The sequence below is a fragment of the Gobius niger genome, assembly GCF_951799975.1.
Source record: "Gobius niger genome assembly, chromosome: 8".
Classification (NCBI taxonomy): Eukaryota; Metazoa; Chordata; class Actinopteri; order Gobiiformes; family Gobiidae; genus Gobius; species Gobius niger.
The window spans coordinates 8,965,711-8,980,669 of NC_136859.1; the positions used below are offsets into that span (position 1 = coordinate 8,965,711).

A 14,959-nucleotide genomic window follows, 5' to 3' on the forward strand; every position below is an offset into this window, starting at 1 on the left:
GAAAATGGCCAAAATGGAAAAAAAAACATTTTTTCAAAAAATGTTTAAAAAAAATCCTTGAGAGGTTTGCAACTAGTTTCACTGCAGCCATGGCCTCAGTGCTGCCCCCTACCCACCTGCAACAGACCAGCCACTTTTACTGCAGAAATTGGGAGTAAATTAAGTTCAAACATGGTCATAATGGACATAAAATGACAAATTTGGCATCATATTAAAAAATATTAAAAGAAGCTGTGCAAGATCTTTCACTGCAGTCATGGCCTCAGTGCTGCCCCCTATCAAGTTCAAAACATGGAGTTCAAACATGGTCATAATTGACACAAAAGGCCTTTAGTCTACACTTAAACAACAGCAAGTCAGTGATGACTCACAGTTTGACTGGGAGTGAGGTTCACAGTTTTGGTACTGCCACACTAAAAGCACAATCCCCCTACTGCTTATATACTTGGGGACATCGAATACCATATGAGGAGCTCTGCTTGGATGGTAGACGTCCAGAAACTAAGACAGATGGTGAGGAGCATGTCCATGAAGAGACTTAAAAACCAGATGCCATCCATCCATCTTCTTCCGCTTTGTCCGGGGGGGGGGGGCGGGTCGCGGGGGCAGCAGTCTCAGCAGAGATGCCCAGACGTCGCGATCCACACACACCTCCTCCAGCTGTTCTGACCCCGAGGCGACACCAGGCCAGCTTGGAGACATAGTCCCGCCAGCGTGCCCTAGGCCTTCCACGAGGCCTTGTCCTAATAAGACATGCCTGGAACACCTCCCGCGGGAGGCGGCCAGGAGGCATCCGGAACAGATGCCCTAGCCACCTCAGCTGGCTTCTTTCGACGTGAAGGAGCAGCGACTCTACTCCGAGCTCCTCCGCTTTTTCTGATGGAGAACCATGGCCTCAGATTTGGAGGTGCTGATCCTCATCCCGGCCGCTACACACTCGGCTGCAAACCGCCCCAGGGCAGCTGAAGGTCCTGATTTGTTGAAGCCATCAGAACATCGTCTGCAAACAGCAGAGATGAGATCCTGAGGCTCCCAAACCGGACACCCTCCGGCCCCTGGCTGCGCCTTGAAATTCTGTCAATAAAGGTGGTGAACAGAACCGGTGACAAAGGGCAGCCCTGGCGGAGACCAACACGCACCGGGAACAGGTCTGACTTACTGCCGGCAATGCGAACCAAGCTCCTGCTGCGGTCATACAGGGAACGGACAGCCCTTAGCAGAGGGCCCCGGACCCCATACTCCCGGAGCACCCCCCACAGGGCACCACGAGGGACACGGTCGAACGCTTTCTCCAGATCCACAAAACACATATGGATTGGTTGGTCGTACTCCCACGAACCCTCGAGCACTCGATGAAGGGTATAGAGCTGGTCCAGTGTGGCACGACCAGGACGAAAACCGCATTGTTCCTCCTGGATCCAAAGTTCAACTATCGGCCGGATCCTCCTCTCCAGCACCCTGGAGTAGACCTTACCGGGGAGGCTGAGGAGTGTGATCCCTCTGTATTTGGAGCACACCCTCCGATCCCCCTTTTTAAAGAGAGGGACCACCACCCCGGTCTGCCAATCCAGGGGCACTGTCCCCGACCGCCACGTGATGCTGCAGAGACGTGTCAGCCAAGACAGTACTACAACATCCAGAGACTTAAGGTCATCTCTCCATCTCATCCACCCCCGGAGCCACCGAGGAGCTTTCTCACCACCCCGGTGACTTCAGCTTGGGTGATGGGCGACCCCACCCCCGAGTCCCCAGCCTCTGCTTCCTCATCGGAAGACGTGACGGTGGGATTGAGGAGAACCTCAAAGTACTCCTACCCCCGCCCCACGACATCCCCAGTCGAGGGCAGCAGCCCCCCACCCGTACTGTAAACAGTGTTGGTGAAGCACTGCTTCCCCCTCCTGAGGCACCGGATGGTTTGCCAGAATCTCTTCGAGGCCGACCGATAGTCCTCCTCCATGGCCTCCCCGAACTCCTCCCAGACCAGAGTTTTAGCCTCCGCAACCGCCCGAGCTGCAGCACGCTTGGCCTGCCGGTACCTCTCAGCTGCCTCCGGAGTCCCACAAGCCAACAAGGCCAGGTAGGACTCCTTCTTCAGCTTGACGGCATCCCTTACTTCCGGGCGCCACCACCAGGTTCGGGGATTGCCGCCGCGACAGGCACCAGAGACATTACGGCCACATCTACGAGCAGCCGCATCGACAAAGGAGGAGGAGAACATGGTCCACTCGGACTCCATGTCCCCAGCCTCCTTCGGAATCTATGAGCAAACCCACCCCAGCCCGCCGCCTCTCCCTGCGGGCAACCAGAAAAATGGAGAGTCCAGCCTCTCTCCAGGAGTGAAGTGACGTTCCATGTCCCGAACGCCAGAAGCTGCGCAGGCGGACCAGGTCGTCGAGGCACCTGCCTCTGACTGCCACGCAGTCCTCTCTGCACCCGAAACCTACGGATCCTTCTGTGGGTGGTGGGTCCACAGGAGGGCGGGCCCATGTCGTCCCTTGGGGCTGTGCCCGGGCTGGGCCCCGTGGGCAGAGGCCCGGCCACCAGACGCTCGCGTTCGGGCCCCAACCCCAGGTCTGGCTCCAGGGTGGGGCCCCGGCTGCGCCATGCTGGGCGACGTCTCAAAAACAAATGTCCAAATTTAAAAAAAACCCACAAAAGCGGACTGGGAGCCCTTTATGAGAGACCAACAGGCCGGTTTGAATCATGAGGCCGTCCTTCCGTGGACCCATTCCTGCAGGAGGCCATAGGGGGCTGGTGCAATGTGATCACGACCTGGAAACGGAAAAGTGGAAGAAAATGGATGGATGGACTGGGAGCCAGTGGAGGGAGGGTAGGAGTGGGATAATGTGGGAGTATTTAGATTAATTTGGTTTCCTTCAGATTTCAACAGTAAAAGTGGATTTTTTTTTGGCAGGGCAATAGAGGGCAGCACTGAGGTCATGGCTGCAGTGAAATTAGTTGTAAACCTCTTAAGGATTTGTTTAAAGAATTTTTGAAAAACTGTTCTTTGTTCCATTTTGGCCTTTTTCTACCTCAGTTTTCTTCAGATTCCCATAGTAAAAGTGGACTTGGTTTTGGCAGGGCAATAGGGGGCAGCACTGAGGCCATGTCTGCAGTGAAACTAGTTGCAAACCTCTCAGGGATTTTTTTTAAACATTTTTTGAAAAACTGAATTTTATTCCATTTTGGCCTTTTTTAACCTACGTTTTCTTCAGATTTCCACAGTAAAAGTGGACTTGGTTTTGGCAGGGCGATAGAGGGCAGCACTGAGGTCATGTCTGCAGTGAAACTAGTTGCAAACCTCTTAAGGTTTTTTTTAAAGAATTTTTGAAAAACTGTTCTTTGTTCTTTTTTGGCCTTTTTCAACCTCAGTTTTCTTCAGATTTCCACAGTAAAAGTGGACTTGGTTTTGGCAGGGCGATAGGGGGCAGCACTGAGGCCATGGCTGCAGTGAAACTAGTTGCAAACCTTTTAAGGATTTTTTTTAAAGCATTTTTGAAAACCTGAAATTTGTTCCATTTTGGCCTTTTTCAACCTCAGTTTTCTTCAGATTTCCACAGTAAAAGTGGACTTGGTTTTGACAGGGCGATAGGGGGCAGCACTGAGGCCATGTCTGCAGTGAAACTAGTTGCAAACCTCTTAAGGTTTTTTTTAAAGAATTTTTGAAAAACTGTTCTTTGTTCTATTTTGGCCTTTTTAAACCTCAGTTTTCTTCAGATTTCCACAGTAAAAGTGGACTTGGTTTCAACAGGGCGATAGAGGGCAGCACTGAGGCCATGTCTGCAGTGAAACTAGTTGCAAACCTCTCAGGGATTTTTTTAAAAGAATTTTTGAAAACCTGAAATTTTTTCCATTTTGGCCTTTTTCAACCTCAGTTTTCTTCAGATTTCCACAGTAAAAGTGGACTTGGTTTTGGCAGGGCGATAGGGGGCAGCACTGAGGCCATGGCTGCAGTGAAATTAGTTGCAAACCTTTTAAGGATTTTTTTTAAACATTTTTTGAAAACCTGAATTTTGTTCCATTTTGGCCTTTTTCAACCTCAGTTTTCTTCAGATTTCCACAGTAAAAGTGGATTTTGTTTTGGCAGGGCGATAGAGGGCAGCACTGAGGCCATGTCTGCAGTGAAATTAGTTGCAAACCTCTTATGGATTTTTTTTAAAGAATTTTTGAAAAACTGTTCTTTGTTCCATTTTGGCCTTTTTCTACCTCAGTTTTCTTCAGATTTCCACAGTAAAAGTGGACTTGGTTTTGGCAGGGCGATAGGGGGCAGCACTGAGGCCATGTCTGCAGTGAAATTAGTTGCAAACCTCTCAGGGATTTTTTTTATATTTTTAAAAAAATGATTTTTTTCCATTTTGGCCTTTTTTAACCTACGTTTTCTTCAGATTTCCACAGTAAAAGTGGACTTGGTTTTGGCAGGGCGATAGAGGGCAGCACTGAGGCCATGTCTGCAGTGAAATTAGTTGCAAACCTCTTAAGGTTTTTTTTAAAGAATTTTTGAAAACCTTAATTTTGTTCCATTTTGGCCTTTTTCAACCTCAGTTTTCTTCAGATTTCCACAGTAAAAGTGGACTTGGTTTTGGCAGGGCGATAGGGGGCAGCACTGAGGCCATGTCTGCAGTGAAATTAGTTGCAAACCTCTTAAGGTTTTTTTTAAAGAATCTTTGAAAAACTGTTCTTTGTTCTATTTTGGCCTTTTTCAACCTCAGTTTTCTTCAGATTTCCACAGTAAAAGTGGACTTGGTTTTGGCAGGGCGATAGGGGGCAGCACTGAGGCCATGTCTGCAGTGAAACTAGTTGCAAACCTCTTAAGGTTTTTTTTAAAGAATTTTTGAAAAACTGTTCTTTGTTCTATTTTGGCCTTTTTCAACCTCAGTTTTCTTCAGATTTCCACAGCAAAAGTGGACTTGGTTTTGGCAGGGCGATAGAGGGCAGCACTGAGGCCATGTCTGCAGTGAAATTAGTTGCAAACCTCTCAAGGATTTTTTTAAAATAATTTTTGAAAACCTGAAATTTGTTCCATTTTGGCCTTTTTCAACCTCAGTTTTCTTCAGATTTCCACAGTAAAAGTGGACTTGGTTTTGGCAGGGCGATAGGGGGCAGCACTGAGGCCATGGCTGCAGTGAAACTAGTTGCAAACCTCTTAAGGATTTTTTTTAAAGCATTTTTGAAAACCTGAATTTTGTTCCATTTGGAGCGTCCTTGGTGCCCTGTCAAAATGATTATAATATTTATAATCTTTTAATAATAATAATAATAATAATAATAATAATAATAATAATAATAATTATAAAACTGCATGAAGTAGGGAATAAAAGACAATGAAGATGAATATCAAAGCTTATATTATTTTATAGTTCCCTATATTCTCAATACACGCTGGTCATCTGTCCGTGCCGTCACGTGACCACTACTGTGGTAGAAATATGAAGTTTTAGCCACCGCGCGCGCGCGCGCACACAAACAAACAAACGCGCGCGTGCGCGCAACTCTATTGCACTAAATTAATGAACACACATCATTAGCTACAAAAGAGTGATGATCAGAACTTTATTCATAGCGAAATTGCACGGAAAAGGCAAGCTGTACGACGAGGAAATCTGCTATTACCGTAAGTAACCGGCAAAAGGCGCAACACTTTTTCAAGTGTGGGCCACTTTACCGTGGGTTTGGAAGTGGCGGGCCACTTTACCGCAGTCTCACTACAACAGCAGCGCCTTTAGCATGAACCGCGCCAAAGTTTGCTCGAGATGCACTTTATTTACTCTCTGTCATAAAGAGAGAGGAGTCAGTGCGCGCGCCATCACGGTGACTTCATTTACAACAGGAGTTTGACAGTGAGGGCGAGGCAGAGGGGGCGTGGCCAGAACGCCGAGTCCAAACCAGAGCCCGATGTTCAGAATGAGCCAAAGCAAAACACTCCGCTTTACCCATTCACACCCACAGCCTCCTTTTCAAAACAATTAAAAACGGACATTTTCATTTTTTTAGTACAAGACATTCTTATTGCCTCTCACTCAGGCGAGAAAAAATGTTTGGAAAACTAGCTTCACAGTAATAATGGATGAAATAGATATTAAATTGATATTATATTTTGTGATATTCATCATGTCAAAGTAGGGGGTACGTGACTCGTCACCTAAAACTTCATGGGGTGCACAGCTGCACCCACTGCCCTTAGGTAGACTGATGGAAGCGAGGCCAGTCTGCACCATCTGCATGTCCGACCACCGTCCACTCACTCACCACATTCACTCAGGCTTCCTGGTCCCAAACGGTGCAACAAAAAGCAATTTTTGAAAACAGCTTAAGGAAGAGACAAAAGTGTTTTTGATCACTTAAAATACAGGAAATTACATCTGAATCTTTAAAAAATTCTTGGGGGACATAGTTCTCTTGGTACATATTAAAGTATTGCATTTGATTTCCATACTGTCCTCTCCATCCCCTTCCCCTGTTACTACGGACACTGTGGGAAATTGATGATTTTTAGCTAATGTTATATTTTATAATGCTATTGAATGTTTTTTATGAGTTTAATCTATGTGCTTTAAGTTTCTGTTGAAACCAATCTTTTCATACGCACATTGCTGTAACAATACCCCATTTCTTGCTCTTGACTTCTTTTGCTCAAATCTTTGGAGACGTGCCCACACCAGTGTTGTGAAAAACAACTCCAAATAAGGCATCAGGAAGACACTTCTAGTGGAAAACTACTGAGAGAAATCTGATATATATTTGTAAGGGTGCAGTTAGACGGTGCTGACGCAACGGGGGCGGAGAAAAAAAGTCTGAAGCCCATCCGACCACTCCACATGCAGAGAACAACGAGACTGGCCTCAGATCACGCAGCGTCTCGTTCAGATATCGCGTTAATTTAAAGTTTATCCTAAATAAAAGTCATTTGCCTCCTGCTCTGTTTCCTTTACTCCAGAGACATCATTCTTCATCAGAGAAAACTTTCCCGTTTGTTTGTTCAAGTTTGTGAGATAAAACACGTCCTTTTAAATCCTGAGTTGTTCTGTAAGAGCATCAAACATGAGCTCTATTTTAGGGGGCGATGCATAACTTTAATAGTTTCAGTCTAGTTCATTTGTTCAGATCTAAAGAGGAGAGGGGAGGGGGCGAGGAGCACGTTTGTGATCACAGCAGACTCGTATCCAATCACCTGAGTGTGAGCCACGGACAGGTGGGCGTTTTCCCGTCATGCACGGGGCCGTGGAGCCGCTGCAGTTGCCTCTGGAGAGATGCAGCGGCTGATCAAGTCGGCTGGTCTCGTTGGGGTCTCACGATCTTTCCGTGCCCCACGTGCCCGTGACATCAGAGCCCGTCTGGAGCAAGTCGGACAGAAATCTAACCGGCATGCACCGTGTGTCTGCAGTCGGCTGCAGACGCACATTCGAGGGTGAAATCACGGCGGATTTACAGGATCGTCCTGTAATCGATGACTTTTCAGTAGCTAGTAATCTAACACTCTAAGGCGTTACTATTTCCAAACAAGTAATAAGATTTAAGTTACTTTTCCAAATTACTGTGCGTTACTATTTTGTCATTTTACTGTGGAAAAAAATGTCAAAGTCACTTTTTTTTAGTTACTTTTGGCAAAATATAAACTAAAAATAGTAATAATGCCACCAAGCAAAAGTGCAGTCAGCAATTTCCTTTCCTTTACTTTCCCCCATACTCTTGTGTTTTGTTTTGACAGATAGCAGCACTTTATTTGGTGCTGCTTTCTCTTTGGGGGGATTTTTTTTGTTCTTACATTTAAATGCACTTGTAATTTGAGTTACTTGAATTGGAATGACTAATATATTCCCATATTTTGTTTCAGCAATATATTTTATTCCTTAGTTACTGAAAAATGTAATATATTTTTGTAACTTTTGTAATGCATGCACCAGTCAGTCCATGAATTTCGAGGAGAGTGTGCTCCTCATTAAGTCCTGTCAGTTCCTCCATGACTTTGTGCTTCACTTTTCTCTGTGGGGTTATGGTGCATGTGCATTAGATCAGGGACGTACGGTAATGTGAAAGCATCAATTATGTCTAAAGTTTGTAAAAGTAGTAAGTACTTAACAGAAGCAGGTTGTCGCATAGAGAAACCTTGATGTCCTTTCTAATTTCCTTCTCCATTTGTGACAGACAACATGGCGACCAGTACGATCCCTGAGCTGATCACTCACAAGGGTTGCAGGATGATCAAAGGAATCCACCACCCTCATGAAGTGGACCAGATCCAAGACCTGGAGTTGCGGGACTCTGATGTGTTTGTAGTCACTTACCCCAAATCAGGTGATGCTTTTGGGTGACAATGGGGGTTATGGACATTTTCTTTTACTATTTTTCCTGGTCCAGTGCAGGATATGTGCTATGGAAATATTGCCTTTGAGATATACCCTGAAAGTGATCCAGTGTCACCTGATACTGAACCTACTGTACCTACAAAGTACTAATACAAGTTATCCCATTGTGTATCTAACCCATAGGTACAAGTTATTACAGCTTGTTGCAGAGCACATTACATTGTACTAAATTTAGTTCGGTATAATGTATCAAGGTCCTTGTAACTTATAAAAGTAGTTGCACTGCTCATCAGCTCAAACTGACTGAAAAGGAGTCCAGTACATTATTTACCCAAGATTAACCTGGTGTTTAGGTTTTGATTCTGTGCACCAAAGGCAATGATTTCAGCCTCATCTGAGTTAACTTACTCTTGCCGGGCTGCATGTAGACCCTTCTTTAGAATATGGCGGCTATCCAGGCTATAACTCACATCCCTAAAGAGAAACTGTTGGTCTCAATGCAATTTGAGCATTTTGGACATGAAGTTTCATAATGTGTGAAAGCAGGAATCGCACCACTGATTCATGAATAATATACAAATGTGCATAACTGGGTGTTTTATCATTAAGTCCTGTGTGCTGCATTCAGGGACTATCTGGATGCAGCAGATCCTGTTGGCGCTTAAGTCCAAGGGGAACGAGGACTCAGTACAAAGTGTTGAGCGTGTCAGTACAAAGGACACGCTCAACAACTGGGACCTGGTGCCGTGGATAGAGGGGCCCGGAAAGGTCCTGGAGTTTGTCAAAGCCGAGTCCCCACGCCACAATGTGACCCACCTCCTGTACCACCTCATGCCCCAAGAGCTCAGCCGCAGGAGAGGAAAGGTCAATGAGCATTACTACTGTGATATTTACACAGTTTAATCAGGCTGTAGCTGTAGTCTGGGCTACTGTGGATGCGCATCTTTTTTTGTTTTTGTTTTGGCAAAAAAAATGGACAATACACAGTTATTTTTAAAAACAATAGCCCTCAGCCCATTTATGCAAGAACATCAGGAGATTGCTATCCTTAGTCTTCTATTTTCTTTGTGTCTTGATTTATGTTGATTTATTTTATAGTTCTTGATTATTTGTTTGTCTAAAAGTCTTTATTCTTCCTGTTCTTCGGCCATGCTTCTCTATTAAACCTTTGGCACTAAGTTATTAAAGCAGAACTAAGTAACTCATGCCCGTAGAGGCCATAAGCACCACAGCAGATGTTGTAGCATGTTGCGTTTTTTTACTCATTAATTGTCCGTGTGAGTAAATACTACACTGACAGAAAAGACAAAGGGAGAGAGGGATATTGTACATCTAATTACACAATGGAGATCAATTTTTCACTCAAACTTGGCTGTAAATACTGTTTAACTGGCGCTAGCCTGCAGTTAGCTTTGCCCATTAGCCTGTTAGCTGGTTCTTCATGATTCCATTAGTGTGCATTGGGGCCTCCGACCCATAGGCAGCTAAGTTGCAAGCGTGGTTTTCTGGACAGAGACACCAGGGGGAGATGAAAGACCCCCCAATCATCCTATTAACACTTGTATTACCCACAGAGGGACGACGGAAAGGATTTATTAAAGTAAGCAAGTTACTTAGTTCTGCTTTAAGGACAAGCATCTTAACTGCTTTTCTGAATTCGGAGAAACTGTCGGAATAAACACTGGGTTTACTCAGCTCTTGTAAATCCACAGTGGGAGGAAAACGTGAGTACACTTTTTTACATTTCTTCCTAAATTCCTCAAAAAATATGGCCTGATTACTTAGTCTGGTGAGACCAGAATGATTCCCCTCTGTATTTTTTTTTATCCAGCACTGGTACAGTGGTGAGTCTGGATTTTTCCAGGCTACTGACTTACTAATTTATTCCATGCGGTCTTGTGAATGTTAGATGTTATGGCCAATAGAAATGTGACAAAAGGGAAATGTTTGCGTGTTAGTAGTTTACGCAGACACTGTTTAGTCATTCTTGTGATTTTACTGTACTCACTTTTTCCTCCCACTGTATTTGTCATATTTCTTAAAATGGCTATCTGAGGTACCCAGAAGCAGGTTCATGAGCCACAGTTTTGCAATGTACCTGTACTTTAAATGTTGAAAACTTGGCCCTTTGTAATACATGCAATTTTTTCAGGTGATCTACGTGGCCAGAAACCCCAAAGACATTCTGGTGTCTTTCTACTATTTCCACAAGATGCTCTCTGAGCTGGAGACGCCCAAGAGCTTTGATGAGTTTTTTGACAAGTTCATAATAGGAGATGGTAAGACCCAGCCCAGGAACAAAGATTACACAGCAGTTGGTTTCATGTTCACACGTAGGCTATATGGATGAGAAAAATCCCCCCAAAACTGTAATCTGCTCAATTTTCTTTGTGGCAAAGTTTCTTTAATGTGCTGCGTGAGGGACATCCCCACATTATACACTTTGAAAACTTTCACAAATACTCTAAGTTCTAAGTTCAAATGAATGTGGTGACCCTGAGTATTTTCTGCGGCAGTGTTCGGTGGAAGCTGGTTCGAGCACGTCAAGTCCTGGTTTAGTCACAAAGATGATATTGACATGCTGTTCCTCACATATGAGGAAATGATCCAGGTAAGGAAATATTGTCACTGCCACAACAACACAAGCTGCTGGGATATGTGAAGGTGCGCAACGAAGTTCGCCATCTGCTCCGGTCCGAGACTTCAAAATGACTCTCAGGAGGATAAGTTCTTTCTAAGAGGTCTCTTCATTCTATCAAATGTCACAGAATACATGTTACAGCTCAACATGCTTCGACGGACGTCAAGTCTTTTCACTGAAGTCTGTGTAGTACAGCCTGTGTTTCTATTTTATACCCTGGATGCCCTGCCTCGTAAACCAGACCTTTTGACTATAAACACAGATAGTACGTGCGGTTCTGGGCACAACAAGTTCTCTTAGCCATTATTCATTAACCTTCAAGTTTGGTGAACCTGGCGTTCTCTCAGTAAAACACTTCATCAATATTTTGAGCAGACATTCAAGGACGCTTACACAAACAGCTTACATAACCATGACAAGACATTAGATGACCTCTGGGAAGGTTTATAATTTCGTACAAGATTAATTTTATCCACAGATATTACTAGAATTACAGTATTAAAAGTCTTTAATGAACTGTGCCAAAATAAAGGCCTGAAATATCACTAAATTGGACTCAAACTGAACTTATGGTCCACCCCACATTCTGCTGCAGTTTTTTGTTGAAAGTTTACACAATTACATACTCAAATGTTTTCTCTTCTTTGACAGGGTGCTTGCTAATGTTAAGAAAAGAAATAAGCACATATTTGTTTAGATTTGTGGCAGTTAGGCATTGAAATAGCATTAAAAAGCATTAAACTTAACTTGCTGCTGCCTGCATGAACCCTGCTATAAAGTATTTTTGTTGATTGTGAGCTTCCATGCTAGTTTTTGCATATAAATTCATCCTTTGAAGAACTGGAACATTAGAAGTGCGATAGGAATGTTCAGGTATAGGCTCTTTAACCTGGTCTGCTGTAGGTGGCAGGCTCTTACGAAATGAAAATAAAAGTCTTGAGTTGATTACTTTACTATTGACCTAGCAGCAACAAGGCATCCCCCCAAAACTTTCAAATCAAAGTTATGGCCCTGTCAGCAATACTGGATCTGGATCTCAACTGCAGGAGTGGCGTTATGGTGTTTTCAGGACCTCCAGACTGTGGTGAGGAGGACCGCTGAGTTCCTGGGAGCAGATCTGACCCAGGATCAGCTGAACAGTGTGGTGAAGCAGAGCACCTTCAAAAACATGAAGCAGAACCCACGTGCCAACTACGAAAAGATGGACGGAAATCTGATTAACCATCAAGAAGGGCGCTTCATGAGGAAAGGTACTGCTGCAACGGTTTAGCATTAGATGGACTGATGAGGGAAGTTTCATTTCTTAATTTTCATTAGATGTTTCATTATAGTTTCTGTTTTATTCCTCAAAGTCCGACGTGTGGAGGGGGTTCAAAGGTGATTCAGTAAAATGAGAGGCAAGTGAGACTACCTGCGGCTCTTAATGAAACATGGTGATGAGTCCTTTGGCTGGGGCTAAAGCGTGCCTATCTGTTAGGCCGTGATGTGGTGCTTTTAGTGCAAAGTTTTTAAAATTAAAGTGATTTTTCAGGATTTTTGACATAGGGCCTCATTTCCTAGAGTGTTGCTAATTTCTGGAGATATTTTTTTTGTAATTCATGCAGTTCTTATATTTGAAGAGTTCCCTGGCGCTAGGCTAATGCAAGGCTAGAGCATTTCTACGATATCAGCTTGCCTGAAAATCCTGAAATATCACTTTAAACCATATTTTGCACACAATCTATGAAATAACGCAACAGTGCTTTTCAGCTAACATAACAAGACAAACAGTTTAATAACGCATTGGTTTTATATCGCGCCTTTCTGGACACTCAAAGACGCTTTACATTGCACTATTCGTCCACTCCATGGTGGTAAGTTAATTTTGTAGCAACAGCTGCCCTGGGGTAGACTGACGGAAGCGAGACAACCAGTCTGCGCCATCGGCCCCTCCGACCAACACCACTCACGCACTGCATTTGCTAGGCTTCCTGGTGTTGCCAAACGGTCTCCCATCCAAGTCCTGCCAGTCCCTTCCCTGCTTAGCTTCCAAGGTCTGATGGGATTGGGCAGAGCAAAGGCGTATGGCCACAGTTTGAGTTGATGACATTGTTGAGGTCTCAGGAAAAGCCATACTGTGAGCCTCATGTCCTGACAGTGCCAGGCCTAGATGTGCTGAGAAGCTGGGATGCCTCAACCAAAGTGACACGAAGAGCCACACCAGCTCCAGCAAGGAGAATCTAACAAGAAATGACCAAGGCTGACCCAGGGAAGTTTTTGACTCAAAACTCATGAACAACCTGATGTAACATCATCAAAATGTCAACCTGTTAACCTGGCATTTGAGTGTCTCTCAAGAGCACAGAGGACACGCTAAAAGTTTACAATAAACATCACAAATCATCAAATAATCGGCAAATTTGTGGCAACAGCAGACAGTCCTGTTTATTAAAAAGCTTCAAAAAGCATTAAAAAAAAAAAGCTTCAGAACTAAAACAAGAAAGGCAAAAAAAAAAGCTAAAACAAAATTAATTGGTCAAAGTTTAATGCAGTTGGGCTGTCTTAGCTTTGCCAACCATATTTAGTACCAATGATGCTTGTAGATGACCTCACGATCTGGACACATCCAGGGGCGCGTTTATCAAACAGCAGCAACAACAGCAACAGTTTTCATGCTCTGCTCTGATGTCCTTCAGAGGTCATTTTGGAAGGTGTAAGTCCTATCCTACAATTTTATGCAGTTTAAAAGAATAGAGCTAACAGGTCAAAAATAAAGCATGCGATCATGAGATAATCTTATCTATTGTATGTCTATGTCCTAGGAACCATTGGGGACTGGAAGAACCACTTCACAGTTGCTCAGAGCGAACGGTTCGACAAAGTCTTCAAACAAGAGATGAAAGACTTCCCCGTGTCGTTTATCTGGGATATTCAAGAAATCTCATGAACTTGAACCTCTACAGGCCAGAGCAGAGCGTTCTGGAAAAGTATCTCATAAATACAAGACCCTAAATTTGCTCAGTACTGCTCACAACTAGAAGGATTCCGCAGTCAATCAATAAATTCCAAGCACTTTTATGAATAGATGTTTTAAATGTTGTAATCTGTAAAGCAATTTGTAATACCCTTCTGTATGAAAAGCACTTTAGAAATGAAGTTTGATTGATGCTGTTATACAACTTGAGTGATTTCTGATGCCATGAACTGTATTTTGTTGCTTTTTGTTCTGTTGTATATGATTGGAATGGAAAAATATATGTTGGCAGGGCCAGCCCTAGCCAATTTGGCGCCATGGGCAAGAATGAACTGTTTGATGAAGCACTGAACCAAATGACTGATCAGTAATCCAAATGAGACAGCGCTAAACTCTGAATCACAAATGGGATTAGATGTTTAGGTGAATATTTTGAACACATATTGATGATTGCAAGGCACCCATCATGGACACAAAGCTAATTGTTTGGTGCTCTGTAGAGTTTTTATTGTCAATAAAAATCCCTAACAGCTTCATCTTCTGCCTAAATTTGTATCTCACAAACCCCCCCTCACATCCTGTTCACTTGCGTTCAGAAGCTCCTCTTCAGAAGCTGGGTTAGAGACGTGAACAATGCTAACACTGTCCTAATTTAGCCTCTGACTTTCTGGTTTGGATTATTTAAATAAGACAAATTCGCTGTAAATCCCCAGACGAGAACTTGCCCCGCCCGTTTTACCGAGCATCCATCAGAGCAGGCTTGTGTGTACTCCGCCAGCTATATTTCCCACAATCCGTTTTGCTTTAGATTCGTTGATTGCACCAATTTAGGTTCCCACTGTAAATTAAACCTGCGACACAAGTACATTGAAAAACCACAGATATTGAAAGGAAATGTACATTTATTTGCACAAATGTACCTTTTTTAAATCAGTATTAAGCAATTGTAGCAATGTAGTTACTACATGAATTAAATTTAGCTGAATAATAATGACAAATTCTTTCGAATAGAGTAAAATATTATTTGGTTGCCATGGGAGATTTTTGGAACAATAAGGGGGC

The 14,959-nt window shown here is 43.7% G+C and overlaps 1 protein-coding gene across 1 annotated transcript; it reads left to right on the forward strand.

Annotated features, from left to right (window-relative positions):
- Nucleotides 1–8,147: 8,147 nt before the first annotated feature.
- LOC306966715 (amine sulfotransferase-like) lies at nucleotides 8,148–13,870 on the forward strand (the record flags this gene model as incomplete). Its single annotated transcript, XM_079561528.1, has 6 exons — nucleotides 8,148–8,292; nucleotides 8,932–9,167; nucleotides 10,456–10,582; nucleotides 10,805–10,914; nucleotides 12,014–12,194; nucleotides 13,746–13,870. The coding sequence occupies 6 exons, from the start codon at nucleotides 8,148–8,150 to the stop codon at nucleotides 13,868–13,870; spliced, it is 924 nt and encodes a 307-aa protein (XP_079417654.1).
- Nucleotides 13,871–14,959: the final 1,089 nt, after the last annotated feature.